We start from the raw sequence: 23,109 nt of genomic DNA on the forward strand, positions 1-23,109 counted from the left end.
CCGTAATCTTAACTAAAGCTGTCAGATAAATGTAGTGGAGTAAAAAGTACAATATTTACCTCTGAGATGTAGTGAAGTATGAAGTGGTGTCAAAGGCAAATACTCAAGTTTCAAATACATCAGATTTGTACTTAAATACAATACTTAAGTAAATGTACTCCGTTACATTCCACCACTGATACATTATAGCCACACTTTTACATAGTTATGGCTGCAAACATAAGGCTAAGAGGCAGCATGTCTGTATCCAATAAAAAAAAAGACCAAAATAACCAGAAAAACCAGTTTTACTTTTATGTTACTTTTTACTGTTACTTTTTTCACTTCCCCTTTCAGTTCTTCTTTCTTTTTTAGTTTGTAGGAAAATCCCAAAGGACAAACCAATTCTGACCACTGACTCATTTAAGTCCCATCCTCAGTTCAAACCACCTGACTACAAGGCCACAATAGCAGACTTTAAGTCAAGGGAAGATTTTAAATGTTGTTTCAAAGTGCCAGATTATCGCGTATGGTTTATTTCAGTCCAAAACATAAAAAATTAAAAAAGCACAAGATCATTAACTGTTTACGCCAGGTGATCTGACTCATGGATTCCAAGAGAAAAACTGTTTTTGATTCTGTTGGTGGTGGATTTAATACCACATTATCTCCTGGTAATGTGGGAGTGGGCGGGTCAAGCAGTCTGATTCAGGGTTGGAGAGAAATTAGACAAGATAAGTAGGTTGGAAAAATCAACAGAAAATACCAAGTGAACTGTACAGCAACAAAGAGGACATCACTAAAAGTAACATGTCACACAGGCAACTTTTCAAATATGCACAAAATATAAGAGTTTCATATTACGTGAATGATTTACTGTGATACAAAAATTAATTTAAATTTTTAATCATTGACCAAGAGGCCCTGTCAGGTATTTAAATGGCACTGTATGAAACATGAAACAGAGCCATGTTTATTCATGTGTTAGTTATACCAAGTCAAAATGTCTGCTGTGAAAATGGCCTACTTTAAAAAGAAACCTATAAATTAATTAGACAACATTGAGGAACTGATTCATAAATTTTGTGACAATATCGTCAGTGAAACTATTTTTGATAAGTGTTGTTGCTTACAGCCACACAGTATTTGTATTTTGAAGAGTGCAGACCATTTACCAGTCTCATTGTTGATGCTGCTGGCTTGACGGCAGCATGATGAATGGCACCGGCGACATTTGCAGCTTCTGCAGGGCGGTGGGCGTGAGAGGAAACATAAAGGTGACTCGGGTTCGCTGAGTATCTGAGTATAACAGATGGGAACCGGTCCTGCTCTTACACGTACGTGGGAAACCAAACAGCAGCACTAGGCTCACAGAAACTTTCTGACTGCAGGAGACACATTAGGATTTAGAAGAAGAGAGTCCTTTGTGTTAAGAAAAATTGTATTAATAAAATGAATGAGAAATCAGTGATGGGATAAGCGGGTGTCGTTCATTGTACGTAAAAAATGTTTGGTATGAGCAGTGATCTTTCTCTGCAAACATACCGGACAATAGGATTGTCCCTGAGTCAAGGAGTGTCAGTGAGAATATTTTTGGTATGTGCTGTTTTGACACGACTCTGTTAAATAATCAAGTTGTTCTGACCTTTTTTCCCAGGCGGATGTAAAAAGCACAACAAAGCCACAGCACACCCACCTTTATTGTGTGTTTTAAATTAAAAATGATAATTAAAAAAATAAATCAGAACATTCTATACGCCTGTATGATGCCAACGTATTATACTCCCATGTATATTAGCGGTCAATTACCATTACTTATAGCTTGAAGACTGAAAGCCAACACAGGGACGAAATGGAGCTCAGGGAATCAATATTCTATGGACACTATTCATGTTTTGACGTACTGCCATTTTTTAAGTTTAACACAGCTAGCAAATGAGGTAGGCTTGGCTAACCAAGTCTGGCTATTTAAAAAAAAAACGACATCTTTTAGGCTTATATATCTTATACATATATCTTATATAGGTTGTAGGCTCATTGGACAGCAGGTCTGTTTGTTGAAATATCTTGAAACAAGGAATGGAAACGGGATAGCTGACTTGCAAACCAATATCTGGCTGTAGTTCCCTATTTAACGGACAAGTAGCAGATGTGTACGTTCTTTTCATCTAACTCGCCAAAAACACAAGTAGGCGTTATTACATTTCCATTATAATTCCTTTAAATTGAGATTTGCTGATGCAATTTATGAATTGTTTGTTTTTAACAGCAATTGAAATAACTGAAGTGAAAGCATTATTCTCCCTCACCCACACTATTTCACAAAAATAAATTATAATTTTAGATGAAGACCGAAGTTACAGAGTTATTCAATGATTATTTCTAAAAGAATATTGCTCCTATAATTAATGGGCGTGGAGTATTTAACAGATTTATGATAAAGCTCTGACTCATAACAATGTTTAGTCTGTGACATCAACAGCTCTGTGTGTGTTGCAGAGATGTGAGGAAACTTGTCTGCGTGCATCTGTGGGGCTCTTAAAGTTTTGTCAATTGCAGAGATCATTCACAGTTTGCTGTGTGGCAGCTGAGTCATGTGCTACTGCAGTTGCTCTGGAGATTAACACAAACAGACAAAGCCAACAGGAGCTGTGCTGTTGAACAAACGATTTCTCTATTTCTCTGTCTCGCTGCTCTTCACCCCCGTTGTTGCTATTTTAAACTGAATCTTGAGCATGTAAGATTAAGTGTCTGCTCTGCGTATTAACGACAGATCTAAGTCTTTTCTGACAGGAAATCCTTTTTTTCCCTGAAAAGAAAATTTTATGATTTACTAAAGAGCAGATCAGAATTGATTCTTTTATTATACGTGCAATGTATTCTTTGAATTTTGCCTTTCTACATCAGTTTTTTTCTTTTTCTTGTTAAAGATCTTTTGGAGAGCGTTTCTTTGGGATGGGACTTGAGCCCAACTAAAGAATCACCTGAAAGTGCACCTCAAATAAATCTTTCCCAAATCTTTTTCTTATCACATTGATGCATGTTGAATTACTTACATTATGAATCAAGTAGTTGCAGAAGCACTAAGAATCTGTTGTATAATGTTGAAGGACTGTTCTTTCCCTAACCGTGCGATTTATGTTGTCACCTTCAAACCACAAAATGAAAGGCTACTGCAGTAAACTGCATCAATATTCAGAAGGATCTGGGGAACCTTTGCAGCTTCTTTAGTATTAGGTTCATGTTTTACCAAGTCAGGGGTCTCCAACCATTAGCAGCATAGCTACTGGTTGAGTTTGTGTTTGTTGAATATCGATTTATTATTACTCACATAAGAGAATCTTACTCAGCTGCTTTGGTGGAGCTCTGCTGTTACTCAACATGAGTAGCTCTCTGACAATTTCATTTTGTCAGTGTAGCTCTCAGAGGAAGAAAGGTTGGAGACCCCTGTACTAAGTTCATTTTAAAGCTGTAGTGTGGGACTTTTACAAATAATGGGGAGTTTTACTAAAGCATACAGAGTCTTTACATCCTTTGTCAAGCGTGATATTCCAATATGATAATTGCTCCATTGGGCAAAGCATGTGTACCACAGACTTCTGGCCACTGAGCCGGCTAACTTCTGGTTGTCCGTTGCATACTCTCTGTACTCTGTGCCCAAGGGACAAGGCCAAAAACCAACATTGGATGGCTGTGATCTTCAGGCCCTCGCGCGGCACAGCATTGAAACAGATACAATTCTGTAGTGGAAATCATAGTCTGGCCTAAGAAACACTTCTAAAAACCATTGTCTGTGATTAGAGTCCATCGCTGCATCCACAAATGCAGGTTAAATCTCTACCATGCAAAGAAAAAAATCATATATAAACACGATCGAGAAGCACCGCCGCTTTCTCTGGGTCCAAGCTAATTTAAGATGGACTGAGGCGAAGTGGAAAACTGTCCTGTGGCCTGATGAATCCAAATTTGAGATTCTTTTCAGAAATAATCTGACATTCAGCTCATATTCCACTTTTCTGTTCACTTTACCTGTGAAAAGCCAATTTTCCATTCTGATCAGAAATGACGACACTATAACTTGCATCACCTCTGATTCATTTACCTGCTTTCTCAAACATAAAGTGTAGCCAGGACTGTGTCATTTTTCAGGGGAAGCGTACTGATGTCATCATGATGGGGGTGAATGTGTTATTGTTATTTCACATTTGTGTCTCGTCGTTATCAAGAGCTTTAGATTTTAAGTGTTAAATGTGTGTGATCTGTTTTGCCTGTTTGACATCAGTTACTTCAATGTTAAAAAGAGTACATTGAATACCGCATATATACTGTATTTATATAAACACTGCACTCATCCAAAGACACAAATAGAGATGTGATACAACTATTGCAACTGAAAGAATAAATCCAAAAGAGTATGTCATTAATTTGGTCATCCCTTCCTTCACTTGCTGAAATCTCTCTATTAAACATTAAAGAAAGCATTTTTAGACATCTTTTTCTTCTATATCTCAATCTGGCACTTAAAAGATTAAATTATTTATTTATTTATTTATTAAAAAGCTCATTAAAACCATTGTTGATGACCTTCAGTGAGTTTACACATTGATCAGAATTGATTCTTTTATTATACGTTCAATGTATTCTTTGAATTTTGCCTTTCTACATCAGTTTTTTTCTTTTTCTTGTTAAAGATCTTTTGGAGAGCGTTTCTTTGGGATGGGACTTGAGCCCAACTAAAGAATCACCTGAAAGTGCACCTCAAATAAATCTTTCCCAAATCTTTTTCTTATCACATTGATGCATGTTGAATTACTTACATTATGAATCAAGTAGTTGCAGAAGCACTAAGAATCTGTTGTATAATGTTGAAGGACTGTTCTTTCCCTAACCGTGCGATTTATGTTGTCACCTTCAAACCACAAAATGAAAGGCTACTGCAGTAAACTGCATCAATATTCAGAAGGATCTGGGGAACCTTTGCAGCTTCTTTAGTATTAGGTTCATGTTTTACCAAGTCAGGGGTCTCCAACCATTAGCAGCATAGCTACTGGTTGAGTTTGTGTTTGTTGAATATCGATTTATTATTACTCACATAAGAGAATCTTACTCAGCTGCTTTGGTGGAGCTCTGCTGTTACTCAACATGAGTAGCTCTCTGACAATTTCATTTTGTCAGTGTAGCTCTCAGAGGAAGAAAGGTTGGAGACCCCTGTACTAAGTTCATTTTAAAGCTGTAGTGTGGGACTTTTACAAATAATGGGGAGTTTTACTAAAGCATACAGAGTCTTTACATCCTTTGTCAAGCGTGATATTCCAATATGATAATTGCTCCATTGGGCAAAGCATGTGTACCACAGACTTCTGGCCACTGAGCCGGCTAACTTCTGGTTGTCCGTTGCATACTCTCTGTACTCTGTGCCCAAGGGACAAGGCCAAAAACCAACATTGGATGGCTGTGATCTTCAGGCCCTCGCGCGGCACAGCATTGAAACAGATACAATTCTGTAATGGAAATCATAGTCTGGCCTAAGAAACACTTCTAAAAACCATTGTCTGTGATTAGAGTCCATCGCTGCATCCACAAATGCAGGTTAAATCTCTACCGTGCAAAGAAAAAATTCATATATAAACATGATCGAGAAGCACCGCCGCTTTCTCTGGGTCCAAGCTAATTTAAGATGGACTGAGGCGAAGTGGAAAACTGTCCTGTGGCCTGATGAATCCAAATTTGAGATTCTTTTCAGAAATAATCTGACATTCAGCTCATATTCCACTTTTCTGTTCACTTTACCTGTGAAAAGCCAATTTTTCATTCTGATTAGAAATGACGACACTATAACTTGCATCACCTCTGATTCATTTACCTGCTTTCTCAAACATAAAGTGTAGCCAGGACTGTGTCATTTTTCAGGGGAAGCGTACTGATGTCATCATGATGGGGGTGAATGTGTCATTGTTATTTCACATTTGTGTCTCGTCGTTATCAAGAGCTTTAGATTTTAAGTGTTAAATGTGTGTGATCTGTTTTGCCTGTTTGACATCAGTTACTTCAATGTTAAAAAGAGTACATTGAATACCGCATATATACTGTATTTATATAAACACTGCACTCATCCAAAGACACAAATAGAGATGTGATACAACTATTGCAACTGAAAGAATAAATCCAAAAGAGTATGTCATTAATTTGGTCATCCCTTCCTTCACTTGCTGAAATCTCTCTATTAAACATTAAAGAAAGCATTTTTAGACATCTTTTTCTTCTATATCTCAATCTGGCACTTAAAAGATTAAATTATTTATTTATTTATTTATTTATTTATTTATTAAAAAGCTCATTAAAACCATTGTTGATGACCTTCAGTGAGTTTACACATTGATCAGAATTGATTCTTTTATTATACGTTCAATGCATTCTTTGAATTTTGCCTTTCTACATCAGTTTTTTTCTTTTTCTTGTTAAAGATCTTTTGGAGAGCGTTTCTTTGGGATGGGACTTGAGCCCAACTAAAGAATCACCTGAAAGTGCACCTCAAATAAATCTTTCCCAAATCTTTTTCTTATCACATTGATGCATGTTGAATTACTTACATTATGAATCAAGTAGTTGCAGAAGCACTAAGAATCTGTTGTATAATGTTGAAGGATTGTTCTTTCCCTAACCGTGCGATTTATGTTGTCACCTTCAAACCACAAAATGAAAGGCTACTGCAGTAAACTGCATCAATATTCAGAAGGATCTGGGGAACCTTTGCAGCTTCTTTAGTATTAGGTTCATGTTTTACCAAGTCAGGGGTCTCCAACCATTAGCAGCATAGCTACTGGTTGAGTTTGTGTTTGTTGAATATCGATTTATTATTACTCACATAAGAGAATCTTACTCAGCTGCTTTGGTGGAGCTCTGCTGTTACTCAACATGAGTAGCTCTCTGACAATTTCATTTTGTCAGTGTAGCTCTCAGAGGAAGAAAGGTTGGAGACCCCTGTACTAAGTTCATTTTAAAGCTGTAGTGTGGGACTTTTACAAATAATGGGGAGTTTTACTAAAGCATACAGAGTCTTTACATCCTTTGTCAAGCGTGATATTCCAATATGATAATTGCTCCATTGGGCAAAGCATGTGTACCACAGACTTCTGGCCACTGAGCCGGCTAACTTCTGGTTGTCCGTTGCATACTCTCTGTACTCTGTGCCCAAGGGACAAGGCCAAAAACCAACATTGGATGGCTGTGATCTTCAGGCCCTCGCGCGGCACAGCATTGAAACAGATACAATTCTGTAATGGAAATCATAGTCTGGCCTAAGAAACACTTCTAAAAACCATTGTCTGTGATTAGAGTCCATCGCTGCATCCACAAATGCAGGTTAAATCTCTACCGTGCAAAGAAAAAATTCATATATAAACATGATCGAGAAGCACCGCCGCTTTCTCTGGGTCCAAGCTAATTTAAGATGGACTGAGGCGAAGTGGAAAACTGTCCTGTGGCCTGATGAATCCAAATTTGAGATTCTTTTCAGAAATAATCTGACATTCAGCTCATATTCCACTTTTCTGTTCACTTTACCTGTGAAAAGCCAATTTTTCATTCTGATTAGAAATGACGACACTATAACTTGCATCACCTCTGATTCATTTACCTGCTTTCTCAAACATAAAGTGTAGCCAGGACTGTGTCATTTTTCAGGGGAAGCGTACTGATGTCATCATGATGGGGGTGAATGTGTCATTGTTATTTCACATTTGTGTCTCGTCGTTATCAAGAGCTTTAGATTTTAAGTGTTAAGTGTGTGTGATCTGTTTTGCCTGTTTGACATCAGTTACTTCAATGTTAAAAAGAGTACATTGAATACCGCATATATACTGTATTTATATAAACACTGCACTCATCCAAAGACACAAATAGAGATGTGATACAACTATTGTAACTGAAAGAATAAATCCAAAAGAGTATGTTATTAATTTGGTCATCCCTTCCTTCACTTGCTGAAATCTCTCTATTAAACATTAAAGAAAGCATTTTTAGACATCTTTTTCTTCTATATCTCAATCTGGCACTTAAAAGATTAAATTATTTATTTATTTATTAAAAAACTCATTAAAACCACTGTCGATGACCTTCAGTGAGTTTGCACATTGAAAAACAGCTGCCTCATTTGTGATGAATATGCAGCTGGCTCCTGAGGCTCTTTTGTTGGACAGTGATTGTGTAAGGTCTGACGTCAGGAGCTCTGGTAAAGTCACAAGTCATTGGTGTTAAAGTTGGATTCCTGGTCTTCATCTATTTTCCTTGTGACTGAGTCACATGCCTTGAGCTTAGGCCCACACCTCAGTGAGGTTTACATATTAGCACATACACAGCCGTGAGTCATTCTTCGAGGAAAGTGACCATGCTGCCCCCTGCTGGTAGCAACCAACAACATAGACACACATATGCTGTGCTGTTGTTCTAAGGTCTCTGTCTCTCTTTGTGTTACTTGGGGGGGGGGGGACATTGTTCCTGTAGAGATGCATCACTCCTTTTGATCCTGAACATGTTTCGACTAAAAACAGTCCTGATGTGAACTTTAAATCTCTTCCTCCATGTTCTCAGTCCAGTAAGCTGTAGCAGAAGGAGGTTCTTGTGAGCTTTTGTTTCATTGGGTATTAATCATGAAAAAAACAGAGAACAAGTTCTGTTATATACATTTTTTCAGAATAATTTTTTGTACACAAAATCTCAATTTAAACTGTATTTCATCATCCCTTTATATGTGGAAACTCTATTTGTTGTATATAATGTGTGTGTTTGGAGAAAGTATCAGGTTACAACTGACATTTTCCACATATTTACAACCAAATGACAAAACTCTGTCCAGGCAGGGAAACTGCTCCAAAAATATGTTTAAAATCCAGATGTGCAAGGATATATGCGTAAAAGCTCCCCAGCTGGGTGTCTGAGTGCTCTCCTGCTGGGTGTGTTTGTAGCGCCCGTCCTCCACTGCCTGCATGATGGCTGCCACCACCAGGTTCTCCAGCATGAACTGGGCCATCACCACGAAGCTGGCAAAGTAGAGCGGAGATGCTCAGAGCAGGTATCTGGAGCAACCTTTGACCCTGGGGGGACACTCCCTCAGTCTGTCCTGGAGACACACAGCAAGACTTGGTTCTCTCTCTGGCTGCAGGGGTGTGTGAGCTTAACCCCAACTAGGACTTGGGCTGAGGACGTCACTGCTTTTTCAGTGCTGAGACGATAATGTGTGTACATATCTTGTGTGTGTGTGTGTGTGTGTGTGTGTGTGTGTGTGTGTGTGTGTGTGTGTGTGTGTGTGTGTGTGTGTGTGTGTGTGTGTGTGTGTGTGTGTGTGTGTGTGTGTGTGTGTGTGCATCACACCACATGCTGGTCATAATGCTCGACGCCCATCATCAACACACTGAGGACGATGAGGACCGTGATGACGAGGTCATGGTACTTGTTGGTGCACACAGTGTGAATGTTGCGCCGCTTGGGGGAGTACGACTCGTAATACGGATACGGTGCCTCCATGAGCTCTGAAACACACACACACACACACACACACACACACACACACACAAAGGTTGAGATGCTTAAATGCACACAACGCAGAATGGAAACAAACAGCAGGCAGAGATGTTCTACATCAACACTTTTATCCTGAGAGCGAAGGATCAGACGGAAGGTGTGAGAGAGAGTGAAGATCAAAGTGGTGTTGAAAGAACCTATTAAAAAGTTACTCTGAGCTCCCAGAAGCATTTTAACACATTTCAACCAGCTGTTTGGATTTTTTTTTTTGTCGTCCACATTTCACTGCTTCACTCTAACATCTCTCAGCGGAAACAAAACGAAGATAAATCTCTGTCTTATAACATGCATGATGCCCCACAGTTCGCATGGCCAAACCCGTCTGTCTGACATCACACCAACCCCCCTTTATTTTTGCCTTGTGATATTATATATTTGGGTCCTTCTATGTTTAAATATTTGTATTTCATTCATTTACTTTCTTTACACTTTTGTTATTCATTGCTCTACTGTCATGTTACTTACCCTTTATATGTAATGATGAGTACTTGTCTACATTGCTTGTAAACTTGTTCTAATTTAATGTATTGCTTACTGTTCACTGTTGTTCAATAAAATTCTAAAAAAAAAAACAAATAAAAAAAGGAAAGCGACATGTCATTTAGTTTTTTGACAGATGAACAGATACAACTCTTACAATTGTGCAAAATGATTGCGGTCAGCTCAAATAAATTGCAATCAGGCGATTATTGTTAGCTTTTTTTTAGGCGTGTCAATGTAGCTCCGATAAGAACTACAATATATGTAACTCTGTATTTTACATGTTGGGGTGATGGTGAACATGGACCAGAGGAGATCTAGTCCTCCCGATTAATGAGGGTTGTTATTTTTGTACTCCTGTGTAACGTTACAATCAGCGACCCGGTTACATGTACCGGTACCGGTCCGGATAAACAAGCCCAACTACATGTGCAGGAGGCTGCAGAGAACAGGTGGAGGTGGAGGAGGTGGAGGAGGAGGAGGAGGGACATCAGTGGAAGAAAAAGACTGTCAGCTCAACCTGAGCAGGTTCAAAGTTTGAATTGACATGTGATGTAATGATTGACATGTGATGTAATGAATTGACATGTGATATAATGCAGCGTTGTGCATGTTGCAGTTATTATATACAGTAACTAAATCAACTTCTCCACTCTTATTATCTCCACTATTGTAATGAAGGTACGTTAGAAGTAGTTGGAGACTCACTGTCTGCTGTCTCTGGTGTCCAGTTTTACTCCTGTGTTACAGCTCAGGGGGACAAGCTGGATTTATATGCATCTGTATGTTTCACTCATTGGACAAATAAATTCTAGTTCTATTCTGTTTTCACAAAGCAGGCTGCTCCGTCCACCAGAGAGACAGAGTACCAGTGGGACATCATGCATAAAGCTTCAGGCGACACCCCCCCCCCCCCCCCCCCCCCCCCCCCAGTCTCAGACGAGAGAAGACTGCTGTTTTTCTCACAATTTTAAACCCTAATTTCACATACTTGTCTGTTTTTTTTCTTTCAAATTTGGATGGGTAGTTAACAACCCATACTTCTGTGGTGTGATAAACTTAAAACTCATTTACATTTCTACTTTACAGCATCTTTAAACTGCACTGTAATTTTTACCCAATTTTTTAGCTTGCTTCTGATGACGACGTGGACTAAAGACAGAACCACTAACAGGCCGTCCGGGATGTTCCACGGAGAACTGCAGTAGCTCTGCCGTCCAACAACCACACCGAGAGCAAGAACCTGCCATTAAAGAAACCAGTCAGCAACGCAGAGTTGGAACATTAGAAGGTTTTCCTGACAGCCTGCTGTCCTGTGTTGGACCTCGTGAAACCACACAGTCGAGCCAGCCTGCTGTCCTGCGCCAATCCACGGGATTCACCAAGAGACCAGCCCTACTCTGCGTAGGTCCTCCGAGACCCTCTGCCTGCCTGCCGTGCTGCGGTTCTGCCCGAACCCGTGCGGACCAGAGCGAAGCACGGGGACGCTACACTGCTACACTGATTGTGTTTATGCACGTTCTGTGGACGTTGATCTACCTGTCCGCTCCACGGAGGAATAAAGCCCCTGTTCTTAAGCCCACCTGCTGTGAATGTGCGTTCGGGTCCGTTTATAATACCATATCATAACAGAACTTACCACTATCATCCTTCCTGGTATCGGGCTGTCATCGGGGTGCACCTGGCTACCACGTCGTGTTGTTCTGGTGCTCGTTTCTTTATTTTCCTGAAATCACATTTTTAACAGCAGTCCCAATAAGATCAGAGACCAACTTGAAATTATCGGTAAAATTCACTTTACCAGGAACAAGTATGGATCTGAAACACAAATCTGACCACCAACACAGAACCTGACCTCCTGTAGGTCCTTGTCTTCTGGCTCCAGACTCCTTTGATGGATGGACACCAGGACGCTGCCTGTCGGGCCTGTTTCACGTGATGTCTAAGAACTGGGTGACGACGACGACCGCCAAAACATTCACGATGACGAAGGAGCCAACCTGGTCGGGGGAAGTAAAGAGAGCGGGTTTGAAAACTTAATGTAATGTTGGTGACTGCAGTCATCTCCTCTGCAGAGACATTTGATAGTCACTCGACAAACATGATGAAGACGTCAAACGTGTTCCAGTTGTCGCCAAAGTAAGCCGGTCCCAGGCACTCCAACGCCTGGCCATACTGTACACAACAGAACATACAGCAGGAACAACAACATTAATACACACAGACCAACATGTTTGGTGTAGTTCCCACTGTAACAAGGCACATGAAAATATTCCCCGATATCAAACTATATTTTAATATTTAACAAGTTATCAGATGCCTTTAATGTAATAATGGACCTGGTCTGGTGTGTTGCAATTAAATGTTAAATACATTTATTGCTGACAGAACTGATGGAGTGTGATGGTGAAGAACTGAACAGCCCTGACGGAGAAATGATGATAGTTTCTTTAAAAAAACAAAACACACAGATTTAGTGGGTGGAAGACATCATATCTGTTATTGACCATGGCAGGAAACTTATATCTACAGAGTTGGTAGCAGATCCTTGTAAAGATAAAAGTTATTCACAAAGCATCTTAACGCTGAAGAGAGCTCCTCAGGAGATAAACTGTTGGGAGGAGGGAAGAGGACTTTTAAGAGGCTGAAGAAAACATCTGCAGTACAGCGAGGTTCAGAGAAATATTCTTCTAACGCGGAAAGACGTGAAACACAACAAATTACATCAACAAAAATCAGTTGTGTTGATTATGGCCTGCTGTAGAGTTAGCGCCATGGAAACACGGCAAAACATTATTCCGATTTTGAGAGAGAAGGTAATTTTGTACGAGAAATACCAAGTAAAACATGAACAAAGACAAGTATTGATCGAAATGCTGCAGCAAATATTAAAGATCCCCTTGAGAGCTGCGTTAAAACCAAATTAGTGTTACATTTTTATGGTTTTCCAAAAAAACTAAATCCTTAAAATGAAATCTACTGCATGTCACTCATTATAAATCACAGAGTCTGTACATAAGCAGATAAAATGTATGTCTACAGTTTAATAGGTGGACACCAGATGTCTCGTACTTCACTGTGAAGTCCAATCTCGCTGGATATGTATTGCAGATATCCATCACTGAATCATTCCCAGTCAAACAGAGCATTTCAGACATCCTGCAATAATATCTGCAATAATGACGAGTGTGACTTCACATTTATTTACAAATTTACAAATACAATTTCAATAACAGTGGAAAGACCGCTCAAGGTAGAGAATAACATGAAAAAGGAAAACACAAAAAATAAATATGTCAATTAAAATACAAAGAACAGAAAATAAAGTACAAGTCAAACTCATTACATAAAACTCTAGTTTTCACATTGGAGTTCGTACAGTATTTTAAGGAGTCCAGGTAGGATTTTAAAGACAGTAAATTTGGGTTTCTCTTTTGCTAATTTGCTAGTTTATATCTGGTATTTTGCTAATAAGGAGATAAGGTTGATAACATACAGTTAATTTTTTTTTTTTTTTTTTTTTTTACAAATTATTCCAAACAAATACAGAAGTAGGTTTACTAACTGTGTGCCTCTGGATTAACTTCCGTATACATTTATTATTATGTTGTTTTTTTTACCCAAGAAAGGATCAGAATTACCAACGTATAACTCCTGTATTATTTTTGAAAGCAGAAGACAGCAGGATTTTAACACCTGGCTGAATAGCATAAAAAAAACAAAAACAAAACAATCGCAAATTCTACGTGATAAAAAGGAGGAATAACAACGTGCGTCTGGTACCACACGCTGCCAAAGGATACGTCATCACCACGCGTCGACAACACTCCGCTTCTGTCAGGTCCACACGTTTCACACGTGAGTTAAACATTCATTTTCACTCCTAAAAAAACAACAATAATTCAGTTTTATCGTTTTAATATTTTATACAGAATACGCTACAACGGCCGTGTAGCCGTGTTTTAACAGTTTGTAGAACAATGTCCACCTGGTTGACAAATATCGACGTAGTTTGAGTTCCAGTTTTCGTGGAGCTCGTTGTTGTGTCCGCCTCCTCCATTCATAATAATAATGATAATAATGTGTCTTTGACGAACTCCTTGTACGGAACACGTCACTTTCGTTTTTCACAACGTGCAGGCAACGGTACTGAGCTCGTACAACAGCAATAATGGCACCGGGGTCAACTAATGTAGACGGGGGTTAATTCGGCTTGCATGGATTTCACTTAACAAATGACCATTGATTGTTTCCGTGGAAGTTTCAATCTGTGCTGCTCTCATGTCCAGTTAATCCATCAGGGAGGGATGGGCAGGTCGAAATAACGGTAATCTACATTCACTGTGGTAATCTCCGTTCAGATACTTCAACATTGCTTTGTTTATCTGCTTTTACCACAGAGAAAGTGTGACCTGAAATTTAAACTCGTAGTATTTTATTTAGATGTTTGTTAATTTGATCAACTCTCAAAAAAAGAGCTGTTTGGTGAATCACCTTTTAAAAACCCAATGTTTACTTCATGATGTCTCCTCAGCCGGGTCCCGTTTCAGCCAGAAGATCAAACTGAGCAAGACATTCTTCTTGCAACCTGACATGTTTTGAGGTTTAAAATATGCTGGCAGAAGAGGAAGAAAGGATGCTGCATAAAGGGGGAGGAAAGAAGAGAAGGCAACCTGATGAAGGAGAAGGAGAGAAGAAGAAGAGGGGAGGTGAAGAAGGACAAAAGGGTCATGGAGATGGCGGCAAGAAGCGCCTGGACGCCCTCAGTGTGGGTTATTTCCGCCGAGTCGGTGAAAAGCTGAGTGAAGGCTTTGAAGATAATGAGGAGAAAGGTGAGGAGGATTTGTTTTTGTTTTTTTTATTGGAGATCTGAGAAAACCACAAGGCCGGAAGTTAAAAGTAAAAGTTGGCAATGTGCAGCAGAAGGTCACGTTACTCTTTAAAGTAGCTTCATTACCATGATAAACGAAAACTGATTTCGGGAAGCATGATGTAAGGGAAAATACAATTATACGACTGCTGTGGTTTGGAAAGTCACCTTCCAATTTGTCTGGTTGAATTAATATTAAACCATAACTATTATTTAGGGCTGAAACAATCAGTTGATTAACATACAATCAATCAGTAACATCCTGGTAATCAGTTAAATTCCAGCTCAACAAATCTCATTTTTGTTTTTTTTCCTACTTAAAAAAAACAAAACTTATTTGGACTTAACATGACATTGCATTATATAAAAATATAATCTTTCTATTAAATGATAAACATATACTGTACATAAGGATACACTGTCCAGCCCGGGTATACAAAAGTTTTTAATGCTGAAAGTTGGTATCAATCTGTTGTGATTAAAACTCCAGCTTTGCCAGCTTCATAGTCTATTTTATTTACTCATGTTGTTGCACAGTTGCTGATGAGGAATGTAACCTAAACACACTGACACACCTCAAAGTCTGCTAAAGAATCAGAAATGATGCAGCTTTCATTTACACCAGGATCAAAGCAACGGCTCCACTAACACTTTCTTTTGTTATTCATTATCAGCTTGTTTACTTCTAAATTGATTGATCCATTTTTTTTGTCTAAAAATGCCAAAAAAGTAAAAAATAGTCATTATCATCTACCAGAGATCAACGTGTTATTATTATTATAGACAGATCTGATTTATATTTTGGGCTTTTTCACCAACAAATCTATCTCTAAAAAGGCCGATGGGCTGAAAATATAGCCATCATTTGGTGTTAAACCAGAGTTTATAGTCATCTCTGTTCTGTGCTGTCATCAACTGCTCCAGCAAAAACTTTCAAAACAAAAAAAAGAGTGAAAGCCTCAAGCCTCTGCTCTATGAAACAGAAGAAGTATTTAGATCTTTTACTTCAGTAACAGTCATATTACTACACAGTAAAAATACTCTGTTACAAGTAACAGTCCTATATTCCTACTCAAGTAAAAGAACAAAAGTAACAGCATCAAAATGTACTTAAAGTTAAAGTACCCATTATGCAAAATGGCCCATTTCAGAATCACACAAATTCTATTGAATTATAATAATTAATTTATTAAAAGTGTACATCAGTTAAATGTAGCATCTGGAGCTAATTTGAATTACTACTATACACGGCTGGGTAGCTTAATCTAAAATTGTACCACATAATTTATTAGTTGATTTATATTTCCATAAATCGGAACGCAAAATAACTAGTAATAAAGCTTTAATAAGAAGAACAATGTTTGCCGCCAGAATAAAGTGGAAGTAGGACGTAGTATTACAAAGAAATACTCAAGCAAAAAGTACATCAAAATTCTGCTTGGATATGACACTGAGTAAATGTCCTTGGTTGCATATAAAACATACCATCACTGGAAGAAGACGGTATATACTTTGAATTTCCAGTAAATTCTGCTGTTTTGGTGACATCCTGGTGTTCACGAGGACCAGTTATCCCTGCAGAGGAGTCAGTCTGCCAGCAGATGGCGGGACGTAGCCAACCCTCTTCTCATTCCACTTTTATACAATCCAACGTTTCAGAGTAACCACCGAGTTTGATTATTTGAATAACAAATTTGGAAGTAATTCCTGCGTGGTTCAATGACTTACCTGTTTGTCATTCCACACAACACTTGATCCAGATGGTGGAGGTCACTCAGCTGCTACATTCAAGTCCTCTTTTTGACTGAATAACATTCACGCGGGCCTTCATTTGTCAGCGGGCGTCATCTGACCGCGATGAACTCAAATACTTCTGCTATCAATGTCCTCGTTAATACGTTTAGTTCCTCTCAGCCAACACAGTGATTGTTGTTGATATTCACTAATACACAAACTTGCATGTAACCATCTTTTGCATTGACCTTGAGATATTCACACACTGATTTGACCTTCCTCTGCTTATTGCAGCGTTATTGCATCATTTTACCTGAAATACAACAAGCGGCAAGTGATGCGGCCTCCATGTGTCCACCTCTGTTCTAGTTTTACTTTTAACGCCAGTCACACTGATCTCTGTTGATACTCTTCTTCTGATCTTCTTCAGAGATGTTTGTGGAGAACATCCTCACAGAAGTGAAAGGTAAAGCGGCCCTGGTGGCGACGGACCAAACGGGAAGCATCACTCTGCAGCGGCTGCTCCCGCTGTCCAGCCCCGACCAGGTGGGGAAGGTGCTAGCTGAACTGGGTGGAGAATCGGCCTCAGAGTTTATGGCAGTTTCCTGCGACCGCTGCGGGGGACATGTAGTGGAGAGTGCAGTCAGACAGATGTCCCGCTGGACGGGTGAGTTCACGTGTTAAAACATTCCCTGCTTATCACTCTGTTAAAGAATTTTCTTCAGAGTCCTCACAGAAGGATCCGTCTTCTACCGCAGAGGAAGAGGAGGAGAGCTGCAGTGTGTTGGAGGCCCAGGTGTTGTCTTTGAGTCAGATAGTGAGAGACAACAGCGTGGAGTTCATCAGAAATGTTCACGGCTCGCATGTGGTCCGCACACTTTTACACGTGCTGGGAGGCTGCCTCGGACCACCACGCACCGAGACTCGACCAGGTAAATACACACACACACACACACACACACACACACACACACACACACACACACACACACACACACACACACACACACACACACACACACACTTGGACAATTTGACTCCAAAGATTTGTGTTGGCCTGTGTGAAGATAGAAGACAGGCCAGTATCTAATGAGAGTCTGGACACTGGTGGTTGGAGAGCAGCATCTGTCTGGGTATCTGATTGGGAGGAGGTGGGCTGCAGTGTTTCCCACAGGTTGTGAATTTTCTTTTGGTGGCGGGTGCGACAGCGTGTGACCGATGTGCATGCAGAGATTCATACAGTAAAAGGGGGAGAGTATAAAACCCACATTATTTTCTATGGCTGCAATTTACAGATAACCTCCAAACGCCTCACACAAAGACTGTTTGTAGAAGCCATGTTCATTAAATGCCTCGCATGCCAGCCATTGGTAGACTACAGATAAGTGACTAGACGGGAGGCCTCAAGTCTACACTCGGGGGACTGCAGTGCATGTAACTGAACAGCCAAAATAGCCCTGTTTAAACTGAGTGAAATCTGTTGAAGTGTTTTCCCTCCCGCTGAGCTCCACCTGTAAGAAGCAGAGCAAACACAAGACTAGCTAGGCTGTGGCTCAGATGGTAGAAGTGGTTTGATCGCCACGTCCTCCTGTCCACATGCCCACACAAGTGTCCTTGGGCAAGACACTGAACCTCAAGTTGCTCCCGATGTGAAGCAAGCATCTTGCATGGCAGAACTGCTGTTATTGGTGTGTGAATGTGTGTTAGTGGGTTAATGGAAGGCAAACTGTAAAGTGCTTTAAGACCTTTGAGATCCAACGGGATGCTTTTTTTTTTTTTTTTAAACGTAGAATTCGAACCCAAATGGGATGTTGAAATTGTGAATGTGTGGAAGTGATGGAAAAATAGTGGGACCAACAGGAAACGGAAGATATTCAACCTCTGAGAAATAATGTTTTCCCTGTAATGTTTTGGGCTAAAACAAAGTAAAATGGTACCCCCCTTTTTTTGTCCATATATTTTATTTACATTGTTGAAATGTTTGCGCCATTAAAAGTACACTGAATTAGCCACTACACATTTTCTTTGCACGATGCTCATGCATGTACAGACTATTGTCACTGGAATACTTTGATACTGAAGAAAACCTAAAAACATAAATATTCTCAGGCAAGTTTTGGAGTTACACAGAGGATCTTTATTTCTATATGGATGCCTTTAAATGTATTGGATTTACTCCAGAGATTATATTATCCCTGCGTAGTGGAAGTCGTATACAATCTACAAACAGGTGTAGACTGGTTGTGTGATAGGAATTGACTGAGTTCGACTTGGAGTACAAGTTCTGACAGAAATTGCAGCAATTGGCCAGTAAAGGTTTTAAAGTGTTTGAATGAGCAACACTGACACCAGCTGATGAAAGCCAGACAAATCGGCGCCATTAAAGGGTGTTTTCAACCTCTGAAATAACCAATTTCTCTCATGTGGTTTTCCCCTTCTTTTGATCAGTTGACTCTGTCAGTGCTGCTTCTTTGAGGCTGTGTCAGGACCAGAGGCACAGTCGATTTAAAGCTTATATTCGTATCAGCTCTCCTCTTTTGATATTCTTTTCTTTTTGAACCAGGTGCAAAAGAACGCAACATCGCTCCTCAGCTGACAGACTTTGAGATTCCCACCTTGTTTTGGTACGAGCTGAAAAGCCTGACGGAGACCTTGATGGAGCACGTTAATCGTGAGTCACCTTTCATCAAACCAGAGCTGTTCGTCCTTATTCGAGTCATTTCCAAGTTACATTAATGTTGATAAATAAATTGTATGGTCAGTGCAACACCCAAAGGGGAAATTCCAGTAAAGTAAATGTTGACTGTAAATGTGTGTAAATAGGCCAAAATCATGGGTTTCTTTTAAATGTATTGCTGTCATGGTTACACTATGTATGAAACCGTCAATAAGTAACCTCAGAGCAATGCACACGGTGCACAGAAACACAAGTGGCTTTTTTAAACGGGCTAAAAGAAATACAATTTTGTTCACACACACACACACACACACACACACACACACACACACACACACACACACACACACACACACACACACACACACAGGTTTTTATTAAAAGAAGAGATTGCAATTTATGTTTGTTAGACCTTAAGTACGCACATGTGGAATATAAATACAGCTTTTATTTTGGTTGATACAGGAATCCTTTAAATTGACAGGAAGTCTGACAAACCGTCCCTTTTTTTTCTTCTTCCAGTAAGCGTGACAGATGCTGTCGCCAGCGCCGTGTTCCAGACCATGCTGACCGTGTGTCACAGAAAACGACCTAAACTCTGCAAACAGCTCCTCAAACGCATCATGGAGTACCTGACCAGTCGCAGCGCTGCTCCAGGAGTCAGGTCAGAGAATGAACGTTTACTTTCCCTTCATCCCAAAGAAATTCGATATGTTTGTTACAAGATTTTTTTTTTTTCTCTCCCTTCAGTCCGCTTCTGGTCTTCCTGAAGGACCAGGCCTCCAGTCACCTCATAGAGACCATCATCCAGCTGTCCCACAAGTCACTCCTCCGCGACCTGTGCAAGAACCACCTCATGGGTGAGCTGGTCAACTTAGCTCTCCATCCCATCGCCAACTTCCCCATCCAGAGGCTCACCGCGGCCTCGGCCAAATACAAACTGGTAGGTCACCGTGCGGCTGAGCAGATGTTTTTTGTAACTGCGGTGAATCTTCCCTCCCCGGCTTACCTTCCCCCCTGTTTGTTTTGCCGCAGTTCCTGGGGTTGTTCGACGAGCTGGTCCAGGGCGTGGAGGCCATCTTGGCCTCGGGTCACATGGGTGTGATCGTGCAGCTGGCAGAGAGCTGCGCAGAAAGTGAAGAGAAGCAGGCCGAGATGATGCAGTGCCTCCTCGACGTAGGCTTCGCAGAGTATTTTTCATTCAAATGCAAAGAATCAATACAACACCCTCGTTTTAATTTTTTTCTGCTTCTTTATGACTGAAATTGATGGAGCGTAACGGCTACTTAATGTTTGATTTGTGGCTAATGGAAGTCCTGTCGATGTGCCTCCCTCACAGGCTTTCCACTGCGCTGAGCCCGGCTCTCGACACACCAGTTGCCTCCCTCTCTTCATGTCCCTGATGACATATGAGGTGTATTACCACTGTGACACACCAGAGGGCAGCACACAGACAGAGGTAAACGGCTGAGAGTAACTGGATCCAATCATTTGGACTAGATTTTAATTGTCATCTTGACATTTCAGCTCAATTCAGAGTGCAATGCAGCACCAAAAAACTCCTCTTTAAAACAAGAGTGCAGTGATGCAGATGCAGTGAGGTACTTCTGGTCTTGTTGATTTTTTTTTTTTTTTTTTTTTTTTCTAGGTCCCACTAACCTCCATCTGTTACCATGGCTCCCGGCTGGTCCAGGCGCTGGCTCGGTTCAAGGAGCGCTCACTCCTCCTCAGCAGCCTGCGCACTCTGAGCCCCGCTGACCTCTTCACGCTGGCTTCTCACACCGCGGGCAGCCACGTCCTGCAGGCCCTCATCACCACATCCAGTGACAAGGGCCGGGGCAAGATCCTCAAGAGGCTGGAGGTATACGTGTAGGGGTGTTTACATGATACCCTGATCTCATTTTTTTATGTAAGAATACAAAAAAAATCGAACATATGTCTCTTTGTCTTCACACTGTTTGTCCTCCCAGGGTCAGTACGTCCAAATTGCCTGCTCCAAGTTGGGCAGTCGAGTGCTTGAAGCCGTGTGGAACAGCGCTTCAGTCAGTCAGAGGCAAAGCATCGCACAGGAACTCGGTAAAAACCGTCAGGAGCTTCCACTTAACTTTTTACCTCCGGACGTTTTTCCCTGTTAATGACTCCTATTCCTGTCACTCCTCTCCTTCCAGTTTCCAGCGAGAGCCAGCTGAGGTCAGATCAGTTCGCTCGTCACGTGTGGGCCAAGTTTGCCCTCTCCCACTTTGCAAACAGACGAGCCCACTGGCAGGAAATACAGACCGGCGAGTCCAAGAAGCGGAAACTCTTCATTGACATACTCGAATGAAAAGTGCATAGTTACATCTTTTATTGATTTTTTTTTCTATCTAATTAAATAAAATAAAAATACTGATTTTTAAACTTTTCAAAAACATGTTTATTTCTCAAACTATTTGTATTATTGAGTGTAAGAATCAGTTTGACCTGTAGGGGCCGCTGGAGGAACATTTATGCTCTCCGTCTTGTTTTCCCCATTGCCCCAGCCCTCAATTAGAGTTAGAGTAACACCAGCTCAAACGTGTGAACATAAAAGTCACTGAGATACTCACCCAGAGACACACAGCTGACACATCATCCGTTTCTTAAAACTTATTTTTAGTGTGTTTGATTTGTTTTTTGCCATTGGTGTTGCAGAGTGATAATCCCATTAATAAAGCTAATGGAGTAAGTAGGCATACGCATGTCGAATGTGTGCAGCAGAGCCGAGACGTGTTTTAGAAGACCCCCCCTCCTTCTTGACCCTCCCTGTGGTTTTGAAGATGATTGGAACATCTTGAGTTTATCTAAATGCCGTGCTTCCTCTTACTGCCTGAACGGAAACAAAACAAATCCAGGCTGTTGGAAAACCGTTCTGCGTCTCAGCAGTGAGCTGCTTTTGTCGCAGGCCGGATGGAGACACATTAATTGATTATAAATTGATTTGCGGGAGGAAGGCCTTTATTTGGCGAGTGCTTCTCGGTAGAGAAAGCAGCACGGGGCAGAGTATTATTATAGCAATGTAAAAAAACTCCCTTAACAATACAAGTACTGCAGGAAAAGTCCTACTTAAGTAAAGAAAATAAGTATTAGCAGCAAAATATTTAATTATAAGAAATTGTTTGATCCCTCTAATTTATATACGACATCATTAGATTATTAATACTGAAGCGCCGGTGTGTGAGCAGCATGTTACTGTTGAAGCTACCACAGGTTGAACTATGTGGTTTGAACTACTTCTAATCCAGTTTTATATCCAGGGACAGCAGATACATCGGAGGGGTCTTCAAATGTTTCTCCAAGGAAATAAAAACCTCTGATACACAAATCTGATTTCAGATTGAAACCGTGTGAGAAGTTTAGATGGAAACATCACAATTCGTTAGCGCCGTTAACTACTCATTCTGCTTTTTTGTGAGATGTCAGGAGAAAAATAGGTTTGAAATTACTGGTTTCACCTTTAACAATGGGTTTTGTTTTAAAAGCTTGTTATATTATCTACTGTGTCAAGTATTCATCTCCAAAGTAAGAAAAGCTGTCATGTGAATGTAAAAAGTACAGTATTACTTCAAAATTGTACTCAAGTAATCTTTAAGTAAATGTAGTCAGGTACTTTCTACCACTGCAAATGAGCCGTTCACGCAAATTAGTTACACAAAGCCCACTTATAGTTCATAAATGGAGGTTTTGGAATGCCACCAAATCACTGAGGTGAATTAAATTTCATTTGTAGTGCTGAAAAATCTGCGACAGATGTGCTACTCTCTGGAGGAAGAAT

General features: G+C 40.3%; 1 protein-coding gene across 1 annotated transcript; it reads left to right on the forward strand.

Annotated features, from left to right (window-relative positions):
* Positions 1-13,857: 13,857 nt before the first annotated feature.
* On the forward strand, positions 13,858-21,727 carry LOC138207434 (nucleolar protein 9). Its single transcript, XM_069164648.1, has 12 exons — positions 13,858-13,896; positions 14,573-14,870; positions 17,073-17,309; positions 17,401-17,574; positions 19,206-19,313; positions 19,842-19,983; positions 20,070-20,262; positions 20,355-20,495; positions 20,659-20,778; positions 20,968-21,180; positions 21,290-21,395; positions 21,488-21,727. The coding sequence occupies exons 2-12, from the start codon at positions 14,651-14,653 to the stop codon at positions 21,640-21,642; spliced, it is 1,809 nt and encodes a 602-aa protein (XP_069020749.1). The 5' UTR covers positions 13,858-13,896; positions 14,573-14,650; the 3' UTR covers positions 21,643-21,727.
* The last annotated feature ends 1,382 nt before the right edge of the window (positions 21,728-23,109 follow it).

Source organism: Embiotoca jacksoni, unplaced genomic scaffold (genome assembly GCF_022577435.1).
Source record: "Embiotoca jacksoni isolate LCO1_2020_lvr unplaced genomic scaffold, fEmbJac1.0.p SCAF_31, whole genome shotgun sequence".
NCBI lineage: Eukaryota > Metazoa > Chordata > Actinopteri > Embiotocidae > Embiotoca > Embiotoca jacksoni.

What these genes read in the sequence shown, in the direction of transcription:
- LOC138207434 (XM_069164648.1), top strand. Translation starts at nt 14,651, where the DNA reads ATGCTGGCAGAAGAGGAAGAAAGGATGCTGCATAAAGGGGGAGGAAAG. An exon ending in CTTGATGGAGCACGTTAATC is followed by an intron (nt 19,314 to 19,841) that starts GTGAGTCACCTT and finishes TTCTTCTTCCAG; the next exon opens with TAAGCGTGACAGATGCTGTC. An exon ending in AGCGCTGCTCCAGGAGTCAG is followed by an intron (nt 19,984 to 20,069) that starts GTCAGAGAATGA and finishes CTCTCCCTTCAG; the next exon opens with TCCGCTTCTGGTCTTCCTGA.